At 49.5% G+C, this 25,999-nt stretch overlaps 1 protein-coding gene and 1 long non-coding RNA gene across 3 annotated transcripts in view; one reads left to right on the forward strand and one right to left on the reverse strand.

The window, feature by feature from the left end:
- ZCCHC7 (zinc finger CCHC-type containing 7) overlaps positions 1-18,711 on the reverse strand; it is a 113,320-nt gene extending 94,609 nt beyond the window's left edge. Inside the window, exons 1-4 of one of the 2 annotated variants that reach the window (XM_068420212.1) lie at positions 18,683-18,711; positions 17,751-17,790; positions 15,181-15,302; positions 9,698-10,408 (exon numbers count right to left, since the gene is read on the reverse strand). In XM_068420212.1, the coding sequence (XP_068276313.1) occupies positions 9,698-10,385 (688 nt within the window). In that variant the 5' untranslated portion in view covers positions 10,386-10,408; positions 15,181-15,302; positions 17,751-17,790; positions 18,683-18,711. Of the gene's footprint in view, positions 1-9,697; positions 10,409-15,180; positions 15,303-17,750; positions 17,791-18,513; positions 18,578-18,682 lie in introns of those variants that run through there. The other variant, XM_068420211.1, reaches the window with a different exon arrangement.
- A 275-nt stretch (positions 18,712-18,986) lies between these two features.
- On the forward strand, positions 18,987-23,034 carry LOC137674644 (uncharacterized). The gene is made up of 2 exons (XR_011049841.1): positions 18,987-19,919; positions 20,549-23,034. It is a non-coding gene; the product is annotated as an uncharacterized lncRNA (long non-coding RNA).
- The last annotated feature ends 2,965 nt before the right edge of the window (positions 23,035-25,999 follow it).

The raw sequence follows: 25,999 nt of genomic DNA on the forward strand, positions 1-25,999 counted from the left end.
GGAGGAAGATTTATCGAGGAGTGAGGATGCCTGGCCAGGACCGTGCTGTTTGTGGTGCTCCAGGACTCCGAGGAAGGACGAGCACGCCACAACAGCCCACACAACACGATGCGACAACAACAAAGCGCAGACAAATCTACCCACTCTGAGCAAAGAACTGCTTTGTGACTGTTGCCAAAATCTGCTTCACCCAAGAGGTCTCCTCAGTGCCTGTGAGGATATTCCCATCACCTACATGTCAAAAGTGGTCAGACAGAAGAAAAACCACCACCACGTATCAAACCTGACACCGTACAAAGACAGCAAAGGAACTCGCAGAATTAGCACCAAACTGGTGACAAAATAGACCTTGGCAGCCAGTTTTGCACATATGTGTTTCTACAGCATGTGGGTGATGGCTTTAACTGCTCTGAAACATCAGCCATACATTGCCATACCCACCACAAGAAGTCCAGCTGAATAGACAGAGCTTTTATTTTTTTTATTTTCTTACTTCTAACAACGTCATTATCTCCCAAGACACACGCAAGATGCTTGGCACTGCCGCATGCAATGTAAAAGCAGAGACATTAGCAAGAGTATTAGGGGAAAACCAGAAAAACGTAACCACCACCGTAGGAAGTGAGTAAAGGTTGAACCTGCTAAAAATTTTCACATAAAGAGAAACAGCTTAAAGCTAAATTCAACTGCAAAACCTGCCACATTAACAGGGAATGCCACTGTTAACCAGACACCCTCAGCAGAGGAGCTGGGCCATGGGCAGCTCATACAACCTCCTGCGAGGTCCTCAGCGTCACCCTCGCCTCTCCTGCCTTCCAAGGGCGAGGGGCTCCTGCCAGCTCGGACAACTGGACAGGCTCTGGTGACCACCACCTCCCTCATCCAGAGCTTCTCTGGAGATTTGAGGAGTTACTTTGATTTACACGTGGAAATCCTCCTGCTGCAGGAGGATCATTACACGTGAAATACAGTCACCAACGGCATACAGTACTTAGCAGTAAGAATACAGGAAATACAAATTATTTACATTAACAGAGCATAAAGACAAGCATTATAATCATCCCCAGGACCCGTTAGCTTGTGTTACAGATATTGTGTATATACACCTGCATATGCACAGATACTATAATATTCTAAGGATCTACTTCTGTCTCTCTTCCAGATAAAAAAGAGCCACCGAATTCCAGCTGTCTCGAGATTAATGGTCACTGTGATGGTATCACCTCTAAGTTCTCCGTGCTCTTCACTAAGAAACCTGCAGGCTCTTCACTAAGAAACCTGCAGACTAACGTGTTGCATGTGTGCCTGTTTGACAAAACACCAGTTCAAACCTCCACAGCGGAGCCCATCCGTACCAGAAAGAAACAGAGTGAGTTCTCTGCAGCAAAACGGCCCCCATTTCTCTAGAAGCGTGCCAATTATAGCCTAAGGGCTCACAACATGGACTATGTGCCATCCTTCCACATTCCTCTGAACGTCAATTTTGCCCACAGCTTCGCAGCACAAAACCACTTCCACTGGGTGCTACTATAAACAGGAAGACACACATAATACAGCATTAACAAGCCATTTTATTCCTCCTGTCGGTCCTTCTCTAGACTTCTATTCTGTTTTAAAATTCATTAATCTCAACTCTTTTTTCCCCGTGCTTATTCCACACAGATATCTGCATGATTTACATCCCTTTGTAGCCCAACTCAAACTTTACTTTTTCCCTTTTTAGACCCTTAAGTCCCCTGTCTTCAGTATATTCGCTATTGCATTTTTTAATTACTTAAAAATCTTGAACAACTTCTTCAGAAGGATTAAATCAGTTTCACATCAGTGTTCAAAAATTCAGTTGCAGTGTGAGAGTTTTGCCCCACCTGTAAGAAATCCAAAGAAATAGGGACAAGGAAGAAAGATCAAACTGATGACAGAAGTGGAAAAAAAATTCCCCTTATAACAATCAACAGAACAGCAAAAAACAAGGAAAAAAAAAGTGAAAAAGTCACCCAGAATATATGACCGTGTAAGCATGGGCACTCTTGCAGAAAACCTAGTCAGCTATCCAAAGCCATGGGAAATTTAAATCAGAGCTAAGGTCCACAATAGCAGAGAAATCTGTACGGATAAAAGGGCCTGCTCAGGTTGCAGGTGTACTTGGTCTGGATCTCTTCAGATTTGCGAAGGAACTTTATTAGTTTTATTAATTTTTTTTCTCAAATAATCAAGAGATTCGAGTGTATCCACATTACATGGTAAAGAAGATTAAGTTTTTTTCTTTAATCAAATTATCCATATGCATGTGCTGTATCTTCCGAACGGCAGGTGGATTCCCACTGCTTATTGCCGCTCCGGGGCGCGTTCTGCCGTAGTAACTCATGCACAAAACACTCCTGCATCTGAGTAACGCCGCGCTTCTGGCAAACACCAGCCAGGAGAAAACCCCCCCAGCCACAGGAACAGCCCGGGCGCGCGGTGCAGCGGGGCGCGGTTCCGAGGAAAGCGGGCTGAAAGGTTTCAGCAACGACACACAAACACGCAGAAATCGGGACGCGGTGACACCAGCCCGCGGGGTGACCGGCACCACGCCGCGGGGCTGTCCCGAGGGGCGGCGAGCAGGCACCCCCAGCCCTACCGGGGAGCGGGGACGGGGCCGGCGGCCGTGGGCAGGGCCCCGGTGGGGGCACGGCACCGCCTGGGCCCGGCCCGCGGGCTCCCACCCGCACGCCCCTCCATCCCCCAGCCTCGCAGCAGGCGATGCAGCGGTGGCACGTGCGCGGGCCGCCAGCCCGCTCGGACACCGCCCCGGCACGGGCGGCCCCGGACCGGCCTTCATCTCACACCCGGACAGCCTTCCAGACGCCGAGCTGCCGGTGGCAGGGGCGCGCAGGGGCTGCGGCGACCCCTCGGAAGGGGACGCTGAGCCGCTGCCAAAGTGACACGACCCACGGCCACCGACGTGACACGACCCACGGCCACCGACGTGACACAGCCCATGGCCACCCATGTGACACAGCCCCCAACGTTGACACGACCCACGGCCACCGACGTGACACGGCCCACGGCCACCAACGTGACACGGCCCCCAACGTGACACGGCCCACGGCCACCCATGTGATACAGCCCCCAACGTGACACAGCCCATGGCCACCAACGTGACACGGCCCACGGCCACCAACGTGACACGGCCCCCAACGTGACACGGCCCACGGCCACCCACGTGACACGGCCCACGGCCACCAACATGACACGGCCACCGACGTGACACGGCCCACGTGACACGGCCCATGGCCACCGACATGACACGGCCCACAGCTACTGACATGACACAGCTCATGGCTGCCAATGTGACAGGGCACTCGGCCACCAAAGTGACACGGCTCATGGCCACCAACGTGACATGGCCCACGGCCACCAACCTGACACGGCCCACCGCCACCGACATGACACGGCTCACGGCCACCCACGTGACATGGCCCATGGCCACCGATGTGCAGTGTCCCACCAGCCTCCCTGGCCTCGCAGAGAGGCAGCAGCGAGAGGAGGAGCAGCAATCTGCGCGCAGCAGCGTGCTCGAGCCACCACACAGAACTGCCCCAAAATAAACGCTTTTTTGGTTTGTTTTGTTTTTTCTTTAACATTGAAATTTGTACACGTACCACACAACTAACGCTTGCTGCTTTTAAGAAACGCAGCACATACGATTAGATGTTAATAATAAAAATATTTTAATTTCTAAACTAATTTTCACCAAGAAATCTTTCTTACTTTTGAAAGCAACCTTTGCTGAAATTTAATTCAGCAAATCCACAATTTAGGCATCCAAAAAGTGAGAGAAGTATGGCTCTTTAAATAGTTTTTCTGTGGCCTAACAAAATGAAGAATTTCTTGTAGACATTTTTGTAGAAAAAGTAAGTTAGTGGTACAAGTATAAAGGCTCTAGAACAAAAACATACTGTATCTTGTAAAGGTCGTGTTCAAAACTAGCTGTCAAGGGAAAGGGTAAATTAAAAAAGAAAAGCACAACTTACTGTACTTTGTCATTTCAGAAATCAGCTTACACCTTTTCACCATTTAAAAATACACTGAGGGATTTGAATAACAGCACAGAGAGAAAAAAAATACAGATGTGGTCAGATTTTTTAATAGTTTCTGTAGTTCCACACAGAGTTAAGAGAAAATTAAGTCATACACCTAGAAGAAGCCACTTAAAACAGTTAACAAAGCGTATTTCCTTTTAGAGCATGGCTGACAGAGATAAAACAATGAGCTAAGTTTATCAGACTGCTATTTCTATTCTGACTCCATAACCTGTAGTTAGTGCTGCTGAACAGAAAACTCCTTCCTACATTATTTTTTAGGGAAGAGGCAAAAATAAAATGCTTTCAAATTCATTTTTTTCATTTTAGGTGTGTAGTTTTTTACAGATTCATTCACTAAATGTTCAAATCCCTCCGCCCCCCTTTTTTTTTTCATTTTAGAGATGTATTTTTATCATGATTTATTTGACTAAATGTGAGACTTGATTACTAAGGATTAAAATCGGTGCATAGCAAGACCTCTACACCTGGAAAACAAAATGGGAATGGATGCCAAAATGGAAAGGTGAAAAATCTGCTTTGGAGATACCAGCTTGCACTTTAGTTTACACTCGCTATTTCTTTCTGTACAGGGCAGTTTCACAGGACAGCAAGAGCAAAAGTGGACATAAAACCCCACGCCTCAAGCGAGATGATTTGCCCCTTGGACGCTGGTTTCCTTTCATAACCAGTTTCAACAGAGGAGATCAAAAATACTCGTATTATACCAAATTCCAGAGGTCAATCTGTGAGGAAACACAAAAATTACTTTATCTATTCATACAGCTAGAAGGCCACGCGATAAACAGATAAACAGATTTTAAAACGTCTCGTAACACCCCATAAGCCTGAGCCGAGTTTTGTGCTTCCTTCTGCTCCGCTGCTTGTCCGAGGTTACCACTGGAGCCAGACCTACACCACGCACGGCTTCTACGCAGCCGTGGAGCAAGATGTGTAAATAAAAGCACAGTGTCACCCTTGGTACGGAGCCTCTCCCCCCCAGCTCAATGGGCACCGTGCCCCAACGGCAGCTGAGCCGGCCCCTGCTCCGGGGGCTGCTGGCGGAGGGAGGGACCCCCGGGACCCCTGAGCCAGAACTAGTATCTCTAGCCGTGCTCTTGTAAAAGCCTCGCTACTGGGTTAACGAGAATAAAAAATCAGAGCAGAGAAGAAAACAACCTTCCCTCTCTGGGAACCCAGCAGAGTACGTCTGTGCTGTTCCATAAAAACAACCGTACGCACCGCACTCCACGCACGTGCCAAGCCCAGAGTGCGGTCACGTTAGCCCGTTGTCTCCGAGGAAGGTACTGGGTGGGCAAAGGATGAAACAGGGAGAAGATAAATTGATTTTTGTACCCCTTAGTGGCCGGACATCAATGCTGCAGCTTTGAAAGCTGTCTTTCCAAAAACCACGAGTTAAAAAAAAAACCCCCGAGATTAAGATTGCAGCTATACATGGGAGAGGAAACACGTTAAAAGGAAGCTTTTAATGAAGGAATGCATGAAAGACTTCCAACTACAGGAGATTAACGTTCTTATCCTATATATTCTTATTGCAAAGTGGAGGAAAGGGGTGGGAGAACTCTCCTTCAAAGATCTCGAAACTGACACTAAGAATTAATTCAGTACATTAATTACACGGCACAGTTTGTCACGATTATCTTTGCACACTTTCTTCTGGACTCTAAACATTTAAAAAATCAGGTAAATCATACCAACGACCTGTATTTGCTCAGCTACCCATTTTTTAAGCACCACATGAAGCAGGTAGGACCCTATTTGCAAAGTAACAAGCAGCATCATTCTTTCCATGTGGAAAGAAGGCAGAAAGGGAGGAAACGTTTTCAGCTGTGCACTGAAGAGCTTTGTTTGTGGACCAGCCCTAACTCTCAAGCTATCAACTGAAGACAGAAGGGCACAGGTGAATCTTGATTTACCATCGGGAACCAGAGCTCGTTTCCCAAGGCAAAGGGACACCTCTTTCTGCCACAGCAGATGGTGGCGACTGAAGCCAGGAGGCCACATGGGGAGAAGATGCTCTGCACTGGAGGCATCAAGAAAGCGTTACTGGTTTATAGAGAGTATGGAAAATAGTAAGGCTGTTAGACAAGAGCAGGCCAGGCAAGTAAGATGTAGAGGAGTTAACAGAATAAGGAGATATGCCTAATTCCTTTCCTGGAGGAGTATTTCTGACTCCAGCGTAACCTCAGCATCTCTGTTTCAGGGACTCGGACATGAAAACACACTCATCAAATGACTGACACAACCGGCTACTCTCATAGTCAGAGAACTGTTCACATTTCAGTTCCCTTTTTAATGTGAAGCAAACTGGACAGTAGACACACCACGGCACTGTCACAGGAGGTCTATCCCATTTACAGAGTCACAGGCAGTTTCAGCAGAGGAGGGAAAGGGCAAGGCTTCACCAGCCACTTACACTCTACATCCATCCTGACTGATACTACAAGTCCTAAAATAGTAATTTACATACTGCGTAGTCACCTAAATACTTCATCTTGTTCTTTAGAAACCCTGGAAACTGAACTGTGCATGTCTCAAAATAATTTAAATGAATTAGCGGAGAATATCTTTGAGAGGATAATCTGCCAGCACACATTTTTTAAACGCGTTTCTTCCTTCGGGTTTAAAATTCTCACATTTACGTTTCAGCAAAGGAGTGCCTTATAGTCTGTAGAACTGGAGACACAACGCTGCGTAAGCATAACAAATTATGGTTACCTCACATTGGGAAGATTTATGGCTTTTGTTCCCTAAAAGTACTTTGATGCTGTTTCAGCTTTTCGTTACACACACACATACACACAACACCCTTCTCTTTTAAGCCCATGTCTTTGCATCCCCACCACCGTATATCTTAGAGCAGCTGAACCAAACCTTTGCACGCCGGAGCTCCCTGCATGACACTCACTGGGATTTGGGGTCTGAGCGGAGCCCAGCCCTGCGGCACCCTCCCCACCTCGGGTGTGTGCCTGCGTTGGGGCCAGCACCAGGGCACGGGCCTCTGCTCTGGCATCGCGCACAGCGCAAACGGATCATCACTAACTTGTTCACAGCCGGAAGGAACGTGCTGCAGAGGAGGGGTTTTGAGGAGGTTCTGACGTAGCTTTGAGAGTAAAAATCAGAGTAGGAGAAGAGCAGTCCTGTTTGTGAGCCTCTCGTGCGACTGTCTTTGACTTCCCGTTTGAGCATCTCAAAAAATGTTTACGTCACCTACGTTAAATGAAACAATTCTAGTTCTGAACAGCAAGACAAGTTTATGCAGCGCAGGAAAATCCTGCTCCCGTCACCTGCTTTGAATGGGGCTTGCTTATTGTCAACAGCTATAAATACATATATGAATAAGAAACATTACTACATCTGTTACAAAAACATACCACAAGTTAGCAAAACTGCCTCCTGATATTACCCTCCTATAATGATTTTTAAAAGCCTCTCTCAGTTAGCACTGGCACACCGTCGTTAGAAGAGCACAAAGAATGAAGACATTAATTTTCGTGTTACACCTAGTAAGCTTAATCACTCCGATAAATTAATTACAGAGTTTTTCCCAAGCACTGTTTAAACATTTTTCTCTCTTCTGGTTTTTTTTGGGTAATCTTTAGTGCTACCGTCAGCAATTTTGGTACATAAATCCAAGGGGATACAGAGTAAACCGAACAAAAGAAATCTCACTCCAGGTCATTTGCCTGCCCAGCAGTTATGAGAAAAATAGGCACTACCCAGAAAATGTATTAACTGTGCTGTGCACAAACTCCATTGCTGTTACAGCAGTCACATCTGCTCCCCAACAGGCAGAGTAAGTTAAGAAAAAGACAAGCTAATTAGCTCTAGTGTCAAAGAAAAGGACAGGATATGAAAATACAAAAAGAAAGGTATTAATGAAATCTAGCAACTTTAAGCTAATTCTTAGAAACTGCATTTTAGAAGATTTATAAGGAGAAAAAATTACATAAATTCCAAATATCATGTGGCTGTCTAGGTTTCTGGCATGGCAACTGAAAGCTCTGCCGCTCTTCTGGCACTGCACTGGGAACAGGGAAGGCATTTCTTGCACCTTGGGCTTGGGCAAGCCCACGTCGCTTTAACCACCCTTCTGAGATGGAGCGCGCGCTACGGGCTGTTTAGGCAGGGACTATGGACAGCTGTGCAAAAACACACACAAGAGCAGCTCTCAGCAAAGAGTTATTGAACGTTTATGGGCAAAAAAAAGGCGTTTTACCGGAAAAGACGGCAAAGAGAATTTCTCAGCCTTCCCCTCCCAAACAGCTTAGCGGCGGCATGTGAACAGCAGTGCTCTTACACAGCCATCCTGAGGAAAAACTTCACTAGTTATCAGCCTGCAGATCAGCGCTGCAGAACGTTTCATTTCCCTGCACCCAAAACTACCTCGTTTACATGTGCACCAAGCAAAATTATGGTATACTTTTTTTTTTCCTAATAAATAAATAAAAGTCTTGCAAAGGTGCCCAGTGCTGCAGCTGGTCTGGCTTGCCTCGCCACCAGAGCAGCCTGCCTTCAGACAGTGCTTTCTCTCAGACTGGCAGGGGACGCTGTTTCTGGAAATGACCTTCGTGCTTTGGGGAACCAGCGGGCAAGAAAAAAGCAAGGCTGATCGTCTGAGAGAGGTTTTAGTAGCTGGTGACAAGGTACGTATCACATAGTATGATCATTACAAACACGTGTCTAAAATCTGTGGCACTCACCATCACGTATACTAACTTTCTGCACAGTAATGTGGAAGAATATTTTGCAGAATACCAAAACGTTAGCTGTTAAGTCTTAGCGGTTGGAAATCTCTGAATTACTCAGTGCAGAATCCATACAAGAAGTTACAGTAAATTTTAGATCAACAGCCCAAACTGCCAGGCTCCTGAAGGAGTGGTTACAGAACCTGCTTCTGGCAGGGGAACCAGCTCGGAAGGTCTCCCCTCCGTTCCTCGCCCTCTCCTGTTACAGCTCATCCCCTTCCTGAGTTGTAGCTTCTCTGGTCTGGCACACAGCAAAGCCTGAACAAGCACTGGCGTCTGCTCCGCAGAGGGGCAACGAGGCAAGGCACTCAGGGCTGGGGGCAGAAATCTCATCACAGGAAAAGAGGAATGACACTGCTCCCTGGTTATAAGCACCAATTAATTTCTTATCCTACAGCACTTTTCAGCAAACTTTTTACTGTTATGCGGTTCCTACCTCTGATTTTCTTTATGTCTTTAGTCCTCAAACTGTTTTTCTTCCTACTTACTTTGTTTACAATAAGAAACTGTTGTATTCCCTCTTTATTTCACTTCCCCCTGCCCCCCCTCACCACAACTTCTTATATGCTCAGGAATAGAAAATATACAGGAAAGTTGGAAAGTTCACAACGTGAATCACCCTGGTATTACTTCTAAATTTCTAGCAGCAAAAATGCTGTCTTTCCATATATGACACTACTGAAATAACAGTATTGAAATGGTATAAATAAACGGCTCTTTCCTTCATCACAGCTTTGTACCCACCACTACACACTCCAGTTTGCTTTCTGTTTATCCTTCTTTTCAAGCACTGACATCAGTATCATTGCAGAGAAATCCTCCCACATACAGAAGAATAAACAAGTGATTAGAAACAGTACTAACCTTCGCTGACAGGAGTTGCACAGCCCTCAAGGTTCAGCATTATATCTTCATCGCTGTCATCTGCACCAGCTCCCAACAGCATCCAACTCTCGACATTATCACTTTCAGATATGAAGCTCTCCTCCTCCGAGCTGTCATCTATTACCAATATGTCTTGGATGGCGTGACCTCCAGCAGAATTAACTGGGCTAAGCTTCCCACTAGTATTTCTCCTCTGCCTTGAAATGGCTGTGGCTGATCCAGCAGGATTCAGGGAATTATATCCAGCAGCTCCAGCATGGTTTGGTGTGGAAGATCCTAGAGGGGTATGTATTTTGCCTTGAGCTAAAGAGCGTGTTGACTTCTTTGCTTTGCTTTTATAAACACTGTCTTCATCTGGAGTATCAGACAAGACGATGACCTCAGGGTCATCTGAAAGCTGAACACCACGATCAACGAATTCAGTGATTTTCTTGTCTTCATGCTGTTTCTCAGTTAGAACCGAACTGTGACCTGTGACTCCTGCAACATCAGCTTCTTCATCCATCTCCAGCCTGCCGATTTTTCCAAGATTTTGCAAATAGTGGATCTGGCTGTAGAGATGGAATTCCACCTCACTGTCAACGCTCTGCTCACTGGATGACTCCTCACGATAAAGTTCATCTTCATAGGCTTTGGTATCCTCGTCATCTTCATACCCAAGAAACATTCTGGAAAGCGAATAGTCTGTATCTACAAAAAAACAAAAGGTTATATCAGAATGGTCATGAATGTATGCCCAAAACCATCTTTAAAATGATACCTTTGGTCTTTCTGAAATTGCTGAAGTTAGTCATAGAGCTCTGCGTACAAAAGACAAAACTGAGCACAGCTACAACAGTCAATGCTCAAATCCATAATACCAATAGCTACTTAATCACAGAATCATTTAGGTTGGAAAAGACCTTTAAGATCATCAAGTCCAACCGTTAACCCAGCACTGCCAAGCCCACCACTAACCCATGTCCCTCAGCACCACATCTACACATCTCTTAAATACCTCCAGGGATGGCGACTCCACCACTGCCCTGGGCAGCCTGTTCCAATGTTTGATAGCCCTTCTGGTGAAGAAATTTTCCCTGACATCCAATCTAAACCTCCCCTGACACAACTTGAGGCCATTTCCTCTCATCCTATCACTTGTTACTTGGGAGAAGAGATCGACCCCACATCACTACACCCTCCTTTCAGGCAGTTGTAGAGAGCGAGAAGGTCTCCCCTCAGCCTCCTTATCTCCAGACTAAACCCCCCCAGGTCCCTCAGCTGCTCCCCATCACACTTGTGCTCCAGACCCTTCACCAGCCCCGTTGCCCTTCTCTGGACTCGCTCCAGCACCTCAAGGTCCTTCTTGTCGTGAGGGGCCCAAAACTGCACCCAGGATTCGAGGTGAGGCCTCACCAGTGCCGAGTACAGGGGGACGATCCCTGCCCTAGTCCTGGCCACACTAGTGCTGGTACAAGCCAGGATGCTGCTGGCCGCTTTGGCCACCTGGGCACACTGCCAGTTCATACTCAGCCGGCTGTTGACCAACACCCCCAGGTCCTTTCCCGACAGGCAGCTTTCCAGCCACAAGAGTGCATCTTGTATAATCTTAACCACTTGTCACGGTTTAAAGCTGGGCCGGCTATTAAACCTGTGGCAGATGCTCTCTGTTAACCCTCCTCCTCCCCTCAAAGGGAAAGGGAAAAGGGAGAGAGACTTACAGACTGGAAAGTTAAAACAGTTTTAATAACTATAATAATGAAAAAAAGTATAATAGTAATAATAGAAATAATCAAATATATACAAATATATATACAAAACCAAGATTGAGCTCCCCTGAAGTCAGCCACGTCACCACCGGCGCTGCAGGGCAGGCTCCGGGAAGGCCCAGGCTGGGCCCAGCGACGGTCGAGAGCTGGATTCAGGGATGCTCGGATCGGAATCGGGGGCAGCAGGAAAACAGATGGCGTCCTCCTTGGACACCGGCCATAGCAGAAAGAGAGCGAGACCCTCGTGATCCCCCCGCTTTATACTGAGAATGACGTGTATGGGATGGAATACCCTCGTTGGTCAATTTTGGGTCACCTGCCCTGTCCGCTCCTCCTTGCAGGTGCGACCCCCCTTCGGCTCTTCACTCGTAAGCAGGGAGGAATTCAGCAGTGACCTTGGTTTCTCTAAGAATAAGTACAGCCAGAGCCTTTCTGCACAACATCCCTACTGGTGCCTCAGCGATAACTACAAACTTCGAGCGTTACCAGTCCTGGAAGCAGACGCTGTCTGCACAACATGTAGTTACTCTCAGAAAGTGCAGTTACTTAGAGGAGACTGAGCTGAAAGTAAAATCACTGAAAGGAAAATTGGCCTGGTTTAGGCCAAACCAGGACACTCCTACTTTAACCTCAACTACTGCGGCTTCTGAAAGTTGCACTTAATGTGCTCTCAGCTTCCACAGCTCCTCTCCACCCTGCGTCCAAAACCAGGGTACCTGCCAAATGAGTGTCTGAATCACAGTTTTGATTGTTCCCCCAACTAGTATTAATTCTGGGTACTTTGCAACTTGTTTTACTAAGTAACATCTTATATACACGCCTGAAAGAGCAGTGAAGGAACATTCAGCAATACCTGACAGAAGTAACCTGGAGCCTATCTACACCTGGGCTGCAGAGCCCCCTGAACTGGTACTCCAGAATTTAACCCTGTGACGAGAAGCGCTGGGGCTGTGATACAGACACCCTCTGCACAAGCTCAGCTCTGAAGGTAGCAAAAAAAAAAAATAGAATAGTAAAGGTAGCATACAAATCTGCAGCCTTCATACGAACTAGCATGCCACGTTGTCCCAGCAGGGCTTATGAACTGAGCTACAACGCCACAGAAATGCAACTGCAACGCTCTCCGACCTGAGGAAGGTACACCTGCAAACAGTGTCCACCCAGCTCAGCACTAGCTACGACATCTCTGTGCTGCTACCAGTTAAGCAATAGTTACCTACAACCCCTAATGGCCTTTTTGGTGGATTTAGAACTAAAGCCCCCGTTTCTCTTCTCATGTACTCAGCAATACCGCTCTTTAAACAAATATGCTATGAGAGCTGGCTGATGGGACAAGGGACACCCTCAGCAAGTTTGTAGATGATGCAAAATTGGGAGGAGTGGTTGCTGCGCCAGATGGTTGTGCTGCCATTCAGAGGCACCTCAGCGGGGTGGAGAACTGGGCAGGGAGGATCCTCATGAAGGTCAACAAAGGTAAATGCCAAGTCCTGCACCTGGGAAGGAGACAGGCTGAGGACCCACTGCCTGGAGAGCAGGTTTGAAAAAAAGGACCTGGAGATGGGGCAAGTTGACCACAAGCCAATACACTTTTGGGACAAAAAGCATCCTGGGCTCCTGAAGAACATGGCCAGCAGGGCAACGGAGGTTATCCTTCTGCTCTAGTCAGCACTCATGAGACCTCACCTGGAGTGCTGTGTACAGCTCTGGGCTCTCCAGTACTAGAAAAAGGTGGACATACTGGAGTGAGTGCGGCGAAGGGCCACTAAAATGAGTGAGGGATTGGAGCTCTTGTCATATGGGGCCAGGCTGAGACAGATGGGACTGTTCATCCTCAAGAAGAGGAGGCTCAGGGGGATCTTATCAATGTACATAAATACCTGATGGCCAGGATCTTGTGAGTGGTGTCCACCAGCATGGTGAGAGGCAACAGGCACAAAAAATAAAATACAGGAAATTCCACTTAAACAGAAGAAAAAACCCTTTTTTACTCTGTTGCCCAGAAAAGATGTGGAGCCTCCATCCTTGAAGATGTTCAAAACCCAGATGGGCATGGCCCTGAGCAAACTGCTCGAGATCCCCTGCTTCGAGTCAAGGGGGCTGGACGAGTCAATTGCCAGAGGTTCCTTCCAACCCCAGCTGTCCTGTGATCTCAACCCAACGGCGAGTGTCTCCAGAGTCCCCGACCTACTCCCAAAGGCATTCTGAAGTTACTTACGGGATAGATTATTTCATTTACATGAGCACATCATGCATGGAGGAAAGGGAATACCTTCTCTGAGAAGTCTATCTCTATTTCTGTGTCACAGTTACTCCTAGGGAAGCCAATAAGCTTTTTTAGACATGAAAACGGTCAGATGCAGTTCAGTTTTCCAGTTGTGGAAGGAAGCGGCGTGGTATCGTCTAAATTCACCTATTGATACACAAGTACAAAAATTTAGATTTGGAAGGCTTATACATAAGCAATTTGTGCGATGGTGGTATCTGAAGAACCCAAAGTCCCTTGTGATGACAGCTTTCTGTGCACCCCCTGCAAGAGTCTCTCCCTGATCACGATAGATTTGACCTCATTTGTATTCCTGTTACATGAGAAGTCAAACTAAAGAGGAAAACACTTTTCCCACAAAAATAAAGTAAAGCCACATAAAACAAGAGCACACAGGCAAGAAAATACAATGCTTCCTGACAAGCCATACGCTGTACCCTTTTCTGTTCAGGCTTCCAGCAGATCAGCATACATCATTCAGTCTCACCTGCACAGCTGAAGAAGTCACTTCAGCCACCACCAGCTGAGATCACACCCAAAGACCATCAGAACCCTACTCATCCATGCACGTGCTCAGCTCTGCTATCTCCTAATACACTTCAGTTGACTTCTAATCTACAAATACAGTCCTAAAACTTAACAAGTGGAGGTGATAGAATCTGTTTTAAAAGCTCTCCTGTCCACACGGTGACTATAACCTCCTGGAAACTTTTACACCTGCCAACACAGAACTCTGCCTGGCAGCACAATGCATGCAGCAATAACCTGGGGATAACGCAGATGTATCTGTATCTGCTAGACTCTGCCTCTCTCATCTGGGTTCTCCGGTAAATATAAAACTTATTCTGCCAAATAAAATATGAAAGAACGCAGCCAGAACTTGGCGGTAATAAACTCCATAAACCTATTTTATACCAGTATTTAGGTTTGGACACTGGAGAGAGGAGGAAAAAGTAAAACACTGTTCACCTGAACAGTTATAGGTAGTAAAAAAATAAGACAGAAAAGCACCTGACAGACCAAATTAAGCACCCATACTTAAACATTTTTCTCAGCTTTCCATGGGGTCACCCTTTCATACAGGTCTTAGCCTGTTCCCATCCACAGGGTGAAGATAAAAGCAGAGCTTGCTCCAGTCAAGCACATTTACAATATTAATCTGTGGTTACGAAACGTAAGAAGAGAGACCTTCAGTAATGCAGGAAATGAAAGAATCCCCCTGAAGCAATTTCAGTCATACTTGAAAAGCCAACTCAATTCAAGCACTCTTTCCCTCCCATTCTGTCTCCCGCTGGATAAAGTTACACAAAGTAAGTACGTGACCATCGCTGAAAACATGCAGCTAAACAAGACTGCTGGATGGCGAGTGCCAAAGAGCGCCCGAGGAGCTGACTCACGGAGCTTCATAACGAAGACAAGGGTAAGAAGAGGCAGCACTGCACTACACTTACTGTGATCTGTCCTCCCCAGAGGCTCAGGTCAAATAATGGCTGTTCCTCCTCCTCCTCTCAGGTCCACGCACAACTGGAAGGACGAAGGGCTCTTCCTCTTGCTCAGCATGTATGCCAGGCCACTGGGAAACGAGAAACATCAAACGTCAGCATCACACCGCAGCCTGAAGGTATCTACTTCCACTGCTCACCTTCCTCAAACTCAGGCAATAGCTATGGCCAGCACTTCATCACAGAGAAACACCTGTCTCAGGTGTTTAGCATCAAAGCAGACAAAAACACCGCCTCTAGGAAGGGAAGGGGAGCTTAACAGACAAAGTTTTGATGTTTGTCAGATTGTCAAAGTGAAGCAGTCTCTTACTGTGCTCACACTGATACTCAAACAGAGGAAGACATATCTGACTGCCCGTCTTCAGCAATTTAGATTTCCTTCCACCAGTGAAAGGTTTAGACGACGGGCAATCATCTTTTTTGCTACCAGCTAGACTATGACAAAGACATCCCTCACGTCTGAGTGTGAAAACCACATTAAAAATAACAGTCCTGCGCAGACTGTCTGGTTTTATAGGTAATACAGGCTGCAGAGAGCACAACACACTGACGCATCCTACTTTGGAACTAGTGAATAAAGTGACAGATGCCGGCAGCAGCACAGCGCAGTCAGAAGGGAGGCGCTGACAGCGACTTGCAGGCAGGGAGAAGGAGCACAAACGAGTTCATCGGAACACCCACGGCAATTTTCAAGTCGCCTGCAGGCAGCTACTTCCTCAGCCAAAATCCCAAAGCAGCGTGGGACACTCAGGTGTGAGATGGGTGCAGAAGGGGCTTTGCGTAAGCAGCAGTAAGATGCCCGGCCAGTCCTTCCCCTGCCATTCCTGCTTCACATGCCTCGTTTCTCCCTACCAACTCCTCCTTTCCTCTGCTTAACTTCATTACTTCTGCTGCTCTTACTTCTTCAGCTCCTAAAATCTTCCAGAGCTCACCACACAGTAACCTTTTTCTCTCTTCCTCTTGACATTTGAAACATGCATTCTGCTTAACTTCAAATACTGGGATTTCTTAACAGCAAAAACTCTCAAACAACCAAAAAATGAACTGAAAAAGAGATTACTTTTCACCCCTTGCAAATATGACTTTCCAGTCAGCTGTACTGTTCCCACCACAAATCATCTGTGAAATCCAAATGTTTCCTTATTTTCCTTGCTCTCTGCCTGGTCTTTGCAGTAATGTTAAATCTAACACTTTACGACAAAGGCTGCACTGAAAATAACAGCAACAAACGTATTCTTTGCTGTCTGAGGAGGTAAAGACAAGACACAGCCCTATCATCAGGCTGCTGGTTACGACAGGAACAACAATAAAATGGAAAACAAAGAACTTTTGAGGAAATCACTAACAACTTCCTAAAACCACAAGTATCTATCAGAACAGCGGTTCAGACATCAGGACAGAAGGAGACATCGACAGACTGTACAGTTGTGCGCAGACTAGACCTTCTCTCAGTCTTCTGCTTAGTCATAGGTGTGATACACAAACTGCCTAGTACTTTGGACTGTGAAGATACTGCAAGGTACAACCAACATGAAATTGATAAAGAACGTAAATGTTCAAATGCAGTTAGATGAAATCTTTCACTTCAGCTGCTGTAACTGCTTTCATACCCTTCATGAGAACCAGCATCCCTCTTTTTTGGGAGAGATAAGCAATCAAAATTATTGTTACCAAGTGCAGCACCAAAATGAAAATCACATCTTTGTTCTTCTTGCTGCCCTACGAAGGTATGCAAATATCAAATCTCAACAGATTTTCTTTAAAAAAACTCAGCAATATATGGTTATTATCAGAGTTCAATCATAGAATGGTTTGGGTTGGAAGGGACCTCAAAGATGATCTAGTTCCAACCCCCTGCCACAGGCAGGGACACCTTCCACCAGACCAGGTTGCTCAAAGCCTCAATGTTGGGAGACAGTTTTTTTCTTCCCATGTGTTGTGTCTGTGTACCAAACATAACACAGACCTTATTTTGGCCCGTGGGGATAACCAAGCCCCACTCAAAGCAGGTGAGAAAGAAACAATTTTTGTTTGCCACCCAAGGTGAGATGTGCAGCCATCAGACGCCTGGAGTGGCTCCCCACACCCATGTGCTCAGTCTAGAGTGGAGATGTCCCCACAGTGAAACATTTTAAAATGTCATGAGGCAGATTCTGGTGCAGCCACCTCCTGGTTTTCATGAAGCAAACCCTGACAAGTGCGTACCACACCTATCATCTCAGTTTCAAGCAGCCAAGAAGAAGGTAGACGGCACCATAAAGCGGATCTAATGGTGAAAATTGCTATTAGTTATTTTTGGCTAGACTTTGCCACTCATTTCTTCCAAGGACAACTCGTGTTGGCCAATGCTGAGATGTAAAACTCCTTCTTATGTCAATTTGCTGTGTGTTTGAGAAAATGTTTATTTTCTGTACTTTCTTTAAATACGGTGCAAATAAGTGTAAAGGAGGAAAAAAAAAAGCTCTGAAGAAGAAAAGCTTCAGAGAAGAGGTAAATGTTTCTCTAGTGACAAGGTATACCTTCAGGAGATCACAGGAATAGATCTTCCACGCCCAAACCCTGGAAAATAACAAAACATTTGACGTTTACTTCAAGGCTTTTGGAAGACTTTCCCCTCTAGCAACCTTCAGAACCGCGTTTAACAGCAACTGCACAAACATCTTCAAATTAATAATTTGCTTTTCCTTAGCTCAGGACCGAATCTGGTCTGGAGACCTGAGCTCAGCTGTGCCAGCGTGAAAGACAGACAAATCCCGAGCGTCCGGAGCAGCAAACGGGAGAAAACGGGGAGCGGGTCCAGGCGCAGACCGCCGGTGGCCGCGCTACACGCGGGGCTGCTCCGCACCACGTCTGCGTGAGGCCGGAGGGCACCGGCCCCCTCCCCTCCAGCCCACCCTCCCTCCGAAGCCCCTCCGGACCGCACGTCTTTAACGGCACGGAGCTTCTCCCGTGGAGGCGCTCGGCCCCGCCACCGCCCGGAGCACCGGCGCGGCGGGCAGAGCCCGGCCTCGGCCGCACGCCGCCCCCGCGGTAACGGCGGGGCAGGCACGGACGCTGCGCTCCCGGCTCGGGAACCGCCGCCGGACGCCGAGACACCGGAGGGAGGTGAACCAGCGGAGGCGGGCCGGGCCGCCGGGGCAGGCCGCAGCGGCACCGGAACGGGCGGCCAGGAGGGACTGCCGCGGGCGGGGGGGCAGGCGCGGCTCCGCAGCGCGGGGCCTTCACGGGCAGGCGGAGGGGGGTCGGAAGGGCCGGGCCGGGCCGTGAGGGAGCGGTGCCTACCGGGGCGAGGAGCCGGCAGGCGGCCCTGCCGGGGGGGGGAAGCGCGGACCCCGCCGGGGGCGGCGCGGGGAGGCCGGGCAGAGCTGCGCGGGCCGGGTCGGGCGGCGGGGAGGGGGGTGTCGGGGTCCGGGCCCGGCCGGGCGGTAACGGCGCCGCTCGCGGTACTCACTGCCGGCCGCGCGGGGACACGCCGAGCAGGAAGTGCCGCCGCCCGCGCCCCGCCCCGCCCCGCCGCCCGCGTGCTTCCGGCCGCGCCCCCGCAGCCGCCGGGCCCCGCCCCCGGGGGGGGTCGTGAGGGAGCGGGGGGGGGGCCGGGGCCGCCCGTCCCGGAGCGGCGGCCGCGGGTCTCGCCGCCCCTCGCCCCCCCCCCCCCCCGCTCCCGCCTGGGGCGCGGGCTCGGGGGGAGCGGGCCCGGGTCTCGCCGCGCCGCGGGCCGGAGCAGCCAGCGGCAGCGCCGGGCCCTGCGGAGGAGGCTTGCGGCCTGCCCGCGGCCAGCGCCCCGCGGGGGTCCCGGCCCCTCCGGGGCTCCTGACGGGCGGCGGCGCGGCGGCCGGAGCAGTGCTGGGCAGCGCCGGCGCAGGCTGCAGCCTGGGGGCGGAGGGAGGGCGCTGCGGTGCTTGGGCGGCTGTTGGTGGCCGGTGGCAGCGCGGCGTTTGCCGTGGATTGGGTGCGTGACTCCACCCGCGGCGTTCGAGGGATTCCCGCAGCATCCCTCTGTCTCTGGGTCTCTTCCAGGCCTGCAGGAAGCCGCAGCGATGGAGTAAGGGAGGAGTATCCCGGGTGAGAAGAGTAACGAGGGAGCACGCAGCGTGGCAGCTTCGTGCTTGGAAACAAGCCCCCCGTCTGACTGGCTTCCCCGCGACCACGCTGGTGCCAGTCTTCTGCCTTTGCCACCTTCATTTCTGCTCCCTGAATGGGACCGTGTGGACTACAGCTCCGTGATGAGCAGGAATGAAGCCCTTGCACGCCGTCATGTGCTTGTGCCGTGCCAGATGCACCAGAAGAGCTGATGAAGAAGACGTCGTATCTTTGCGGACCAAGGAAAGGAATGGCACTGAGGCAGGGCGGCCTGGGGGAAAGCAGAGAGCTGGCTGGGAAAGAAGTGGTCATTTGGGTGCAAAGAGCCTGAGCAACTCCAAGGCTGATTGCCCTCAGAGGGGTGGACTTGGACATGACAGTCAACCATCAAAAGAATCTGCTGAGGACAGCACTGAGACTGGGAACAACTAAGTTGTGGGGTTTGATGGATGGCCTGGAAAATATGAGAGTCTCGACTGAACTACCTGCCAAATTTAAACAGCTTAACCGGATTTTTCAATCTCAGGCAGTGGCTGCTTTGGAGAAGGCAGAGGAGTTGGTATGTCATGTTGCAGAGCAGTTTGGAGAAGGGCTGCTCTGGGTCAGCGGTGAGTTTGGCAGAGCTGCTGAATCCCTGTGGCAGCTGACCCGAGCTGGGCCACGCTGCCTGGCCCTCGGGCCGTGCAGGGCTGGGCACGTCCCTTGGCTGCAGGGTGAGCTTCCCTGTCCAGTGATGGCAGCAGAGGAGCCTGCAGGCAGCTCACACTTGGCCCTGGCTATTACCTGCCTGGCCTTGACTTTATCCAAAAGTGCAGCAAGGGGTTCTCATGCAAAACTCTTGTCTGTCTGATAGTGCAGATGATGAATGGGGCTGTTTTATTCTAAGAAAATCCTGTAGCAGCTCAAATGACCAAAGTGGGGTGCCCCTTCCACGGGTGGGACTCGCCAGGCATGCTACGTGCCGGCTGGAAGCCTGTTTGGTGCTGCACAGCTGGCGGGTCCCAACATCTAAAGGGACCCAAGACTGACTATGCTTATCCCCTCTTTATTGTGCTACCTCTGATAACTAGCATTTTTGGTGATACTTTACGGAGTCTTAGTGCCTTTCTTACTGGGATCATAATGAACCAGCACATCCCGGTGCGAAACAGGTAATGCAGGAGTTTTTCTCGTTACTCTGATCTGGAACGGAGAGCAAGTGGTCATGTTTCTTTATTTTGCTGTCTTTGAATTCTAGAATGAACTTCATCCATCCTGGAGGGACACAACCAGCATTGCAGGTTTTCAAGAATACGCAATTGTATGAGGATTTGCCTGAACCTGGAATGTGCAGTTAAATCCCACTTAATATTTTTAATCTATTTGGATTTGGATTTGGTTTTGGATATGATAGTTTCGTAAAAATAAACATTCTGTAATTCTGAATTTCTGCATGCACCGGACTGCTTTACCTGCTGCTCTGATGGCAGCAGTTGAAAGATTTGCCTATGCAGCTTACTAAAGATGAATAAAAATTAATGTAAATAAAAGCTTTTAAGGGAGCTAAAGTCAACACCTGAGGTAAAAGTTCCCTCTGTGTAAAAGCATGTTTCAGAAATTAAATCCAAATGATTGATAGAAATTCTCGGTGGTGCCCTGGTACTTACCTGGAGCGTGCTGGAAAGTTTAACATGTTTTCTTTTTGTTGTGTTTTGATTTCTTGCTCAAACACTCAAAATGGACAGGAAGAGCAAGAAGTTTTCTCTGTCCTGGAGACCAGCAGGGATAACTCAGCAGTGCTCAGCTCCCGCTGTTGGTGAAGCACAACCTTGAGAGCTGGCAAAAACCTGCTCTGGCTTTAGGGAAGAGGTGACAGCCAAGCAGGGGCTCATGGCGAACGTGGGACGAGGCTGCGGAGGACTGGCTGCCTTGAACGTGCTGTTACCATAAAATGGTACCCAAGAAAACTCTCTGACCCCAGTGACAGTTTAGAAAGCCAACATGGGTTCGTTGCAGCGCTGGGTGCACGGGGGATCTCTCCTCCTGGCATGCACCCCCAGGGACAAAAGCACACTCGTTATATACATTGTAGAAAAATGAATATTCATACAATTCCAAGTAAAGCCCACCTATTCCAAGAAACCTTACGCATATACTAATACGTAATCGTCTTTGCACATGCGTACTAGATTGGGGAAGGGGTCTTGGGTGGGCTCTGGGGGTCTCTGGTGGCCGTAACCCCCCATAGTGATGCTGTCCTCTGTGACCCCGCTTCTGCACAAGTGTGGTGGAGGCCTTTCTGCTGACACACGCAGGTGGCTCCGAGGAGAAGATCCTGTTCTGGTTCCTACAGGATTTATCTCTACTCCTGGCGCCAGAGCTGTGAATCAAGTCGGTTAGGACAGTGCAGAGATGTTGTTCACAGTCTTGTTTATCTCTGGCCCTTCTTTGTAATTAGTGAGGGATTTACCCCTTGGATTCTCTAAGACTAAGCGCAAGCAAGAGTCAGCGACGACTATAAGTGTTGTCAGTCCCAGAAGCAGACCCTGTCTTCAAAACATGCCGTGAGCTTCAGAACGTCCTGTTATTAGAGCTGGAAGGAAAATTGCTGAAAGTAAAGTTGATTCTGTCTAAAGGTTACACAGAGCAGGCCTCTTAGGGCCTGCTTTGGGGCTTGCTTTTACTAAACCATCTGGTATCAACGCAGTGGTGCAGCACAAGCTGCGGCCAGGAAGGGTGGTGTTAATGAGTGTGTGCTGCTAATGATCATCAGTCTTGTTCTGAAGTTCAAACTGGCCCAATTTATCGTTCCTCCTTCCTGGCCCTTGGCAGAGCCCCCAGCACCCCTTTTCCACTCGTGTAAGGGCTTCCCCCCCTGCCAAACCCGGCAGTCCCAGCAGAGGAGAGGCTGCTGCCACGCTGAGTCCCCAGGAGCAGCCGGGTGCGAGGCTGAGCGCGTTTTCCAGTGGGCACAGGAGGAGACACACGCACAAAGCACGTGGAGGTAGATGTGTGCGCTGTTGTAGAAATTTTCATGTAATTGTTGTAGAAGCTCTCATGAATTAAGAAAATAAGAATCAATAGGGGTGAAATAGAATGAAGAATAGAATAATAAATATAAGTCAATCTGATAAACACAGGTGGGCTTTCACCATCCATGAATATTGTTCTCAAAGCTCCTTGTATAATCCTGACCTATGACTGAACCAATCATCACTCAAAGCTTAATGAGTAGCTAAGCAGGAGTAGGCCTAGAAGCATTACCTTCTGATGATTTTAATAAGGGGGATGTATGGTTAACCTTTTCTTTACCTTAAAAGAAATATGGGATACTTAGAAATAATCATTAATAGAAATAAAGTTCTAAACAGACTTTAGCTATTTTAGGTTAATACTTAGGAGACGTTGGCAGTGGAAACCAGACTCTGGTCAACCCGGATCAAGACAGGACGCCGATTACAGCAAGAACATTAAGGATGGGGGGGTGTCGACCAGAGCCGGAGTGGAACCAGAACATAAAGATCAGCTGACCAACGGAGAAGAATGGACTTTTGTGGACTCACGACAAATGAAGAAAGAAGAATTGAAATAGTTAGTGGATTTTTAACAGAAGGTTGTGAGAAGTTTGTGATGTAATTACTCATTAGTTTCTATATAAACTGATAGTGAATTTGAGTCAGGTACCATTCACTGCGGTGGTGGTCCGGCTCTGAGTTGCTTCAATAAAGAATCAGCAAACCCAGAGACCCGCACTCTGACGAGTTTCTTTACCCTGCGCGCAGCCGGCCACGCAGATCAATAGGAACCACCGCGCTCAGCAGACACAAGCAGCACCAACAGCCTCATCTGGTTCCCCTCTGGCTGCTCAGGGTGCAGGTCTGTTAGTGGAAAACACGCAGACAGGCATATGCGTGTACACACATATGTACATGTGTGTACACACCCCCCACGCTGGTCCTGCCTGTCCCGTAGCCGTGGCTGCCCCGGTGTCCCCCGCTGCCGCACACGGGCACACCGAGCAGGTCCAGCCCCGCTGCCTCTCGCCAGCGAGCTCTCAGATGCTCCTGTCTCTCCAGTACCCGCCTCTCTGACACTGGGCTCCCAAGCCCGCTGTCCTGCTTGCTGGCCGTGGAGCAGCTCCTCGGTGCTGCCCTGGGCCGGGCGCCTGCCCGGCTCCCCGCTGGCCCCGCGGGGCGGCTCGCCTGTGCCGACAGACACGTGCGCACCGGTGCGTCCGCTGAGCCCAGAGCTTTCGTTTTTAATTTCATTTTTTGGAGGCCTTTCAGACTTCGGGGGTTTCCTTAACGCACTGCTAGTACTCTATTTTCAACATTACTGGCATGTAATTACAACCTGCGTGTTGCCCCTGGGAACGTTAGCACAGGCATGGACGTGTTGGCTGCAAAACTGCCCCTCGAAGGGCAAAATGATCTGATATGCTGATCCTCTAGGCTTTGGGTCAAGAAAGAAGTGGGCAAAAAATGACCCACAAGTATGAAGGCTTTATCTTCTCGCAGAGAGCAAGCAGACCCTGGCAAGTGCCAGAAACACAGCCGTGACACCTGATACTTGCAACAGGTACTTTTCTTTGGTATAATCCCGATACCTTTCAAAACAAAGATGTTTTTACTGCGCCTGGATATTACGAAACCTTCTCGAATGTATAAGATAATTAATTGTTGTAAAACATTTGCTGTTAATATGATTAAAGGATGAGCTGGAATTACACAATGTTACACAACCATCAGGGCCCTGAGGACACCAGCGCGCTGTATGGACCCAGGGCTGTGTCTGACTCCAGGTCCCCTCACCGAGCCTGACCCCTGCCTGCACGCTGGCATCCCAGCCCGGCCTGGGCCTGTCCCTGTCCCCACGGAGGTGCCCTGGAGTCCTGCTGCTGCCTTCGCTTCTGAGCAGTCCTGAACCCAGTCCAAACTGTCCACCTCCTGCCCTGAACAGCCTGTGTTTGGTGTGTCAGCAACTCACTCATGAGAGGAGAGGACCTCAGCCCAGAGGCTCAGGTTCTGACGCTCGTGCGTGGCCCAGAGATGAGGGGGTGGCACCCCATTTCCATCCCGTTGCTGGTGCTGAGACATCGCTGGTCGTGTTCTGCTTGGCTTGTGGAGCTGTACTCCCTCCCTGGAGACAGTCCCCTCTTCCTCCATAGCTTGCAGCTTTCAAAGCTGTTCAAGATGGAAGGAGGCATCTTCCTGCAGCCCAGAACGGGGCTCCAAGGCTGCAGGGAGCGGTGGGACTGAAAACAACCCTGTCCCCTTCTTACCTGACGCTGTTGGCTGTAGCTGGCTGCTCAAGGCATCTCGTGCAAGGGCTGTGCAGTGGAAACGGGGATGCCAGAGCCTGTGGGGAAATCCGTGTGGGATGCAGAGAAGGAGAAGACCTTGCAGCATCCCCAACTGCTTGGGCACAGTCCGGGTGCCCTCGAGTCTTCCAGAGCGCAGGAGTCCGGTGGAGACCGTCGTTCCTCCACCACAACCTTTATGTGCTTAAAAAAGAAAAGGGAAGAAAGAGGGAAATTTTCCATATGTGTAACCCGGCAATTTACAGTCCCAGTGCCAGCAGGTGGCACCCAAGAATGTGCAGCATTGTTCACAGCCTTCGTGGGAGCCCGGCTGCTGGGTCGCCAGGGGCGTCCCGGGCCGCCTGAGGAGCACCGGGGCAGCCTGGAGGGCTCTGACGCTCGGGTGGGCAGCTTCAGAACAGACCCTGGCCAAGGGAAATGTTTCTGTTCAAAGCGTGTTTCTGAGTGCTGTAGGAAACAGCATGAAGGAATCCACAATTAGTCTCAGCAGTGTTACTCGTTAATAAGGTGTCTGTGTCAGGATGCTGTTCTCTGTTGCTTGTGACTTCGCTAAACAGCAGCTGTGTGAGGTGAAGTGGCCTCCAAGAGCTGCTGCTTCACCGGGCATTCCTCTGAGAATTCATCTCTGGAAGGAGCTGCCCTGTCCAGGAGCATCGCTGAGGGAAGTCTCAGGAGTCTTGGGCACGTTGGAAACTTTGTGCCATGATTTGTGCCCAGGGAAGCTGTGAAGTTCGACGGTGGACCTGCCCCACCGTGCCAGGCAGGAGCAGGCAGCACCGTCTGCACCAACCTCGCACAGAACCCGATGGGCTGCAGCTGCAGGAGGGCTGGAACGGCCCAGGAACCACTGGGCGAGGAGGCAAGGAGAGGCAGGGAAGAGGAGCGAAACGAGAGAGAGAAGAAGGGCTAAGCCAGGACAGGGAAGGGGTGGCAGACGTCTGCCATTGCAGTTGCCGTTTTCCCATCTTGCCTCCCGTGTCAGCACCAGAAAGCTGCGTTGCCCGGGTCACAGGAGCGGCACTTGCAGAAGACTTTGCACTGAAATGGTGTGAAAATCATAAGTGCTGAACCCTGGCAGGCCTCGGGGTGCTCAGTGGCCTGCCTCCGCGGGGTCCCACTTGGGAGACCTTCATAACAGTGCGGAAGCGATGCACGGCTCCCAGTGCCGCTGGATCTGGGCACAGACCACAAGGACTTTCATCACCACACTGCATTTGGACCTGGGCGAGCTGCAGCCCATCATCATCCTCAGCCGAGTGCAGCAGGGACAGGAGCTCTTCAGAAGTTAATTAAATTCCCACCCCCCCCACCCGATCTGCTCCTCCTCTTCCCAACACTCCACTTTGCCGCTTCAAACCCAGCAGCAGGAGAGGGGAGGGAGTGTAATTA

This window comes from Nyctibius grandis, chromosome 30 (assembly GCF_013368605.1).
Source record: "Nyctibius grandis isolate bNycGra1 chromosome 30, bNycGra1.pri, whole genome shotgun sequence".
Lineage (NCBI taxonomy): Eukaryota > Metazoa > Chordata > Aves > Nyctibiiformes > Nyctibiidae > Nyctibius > Nyctibius grandis.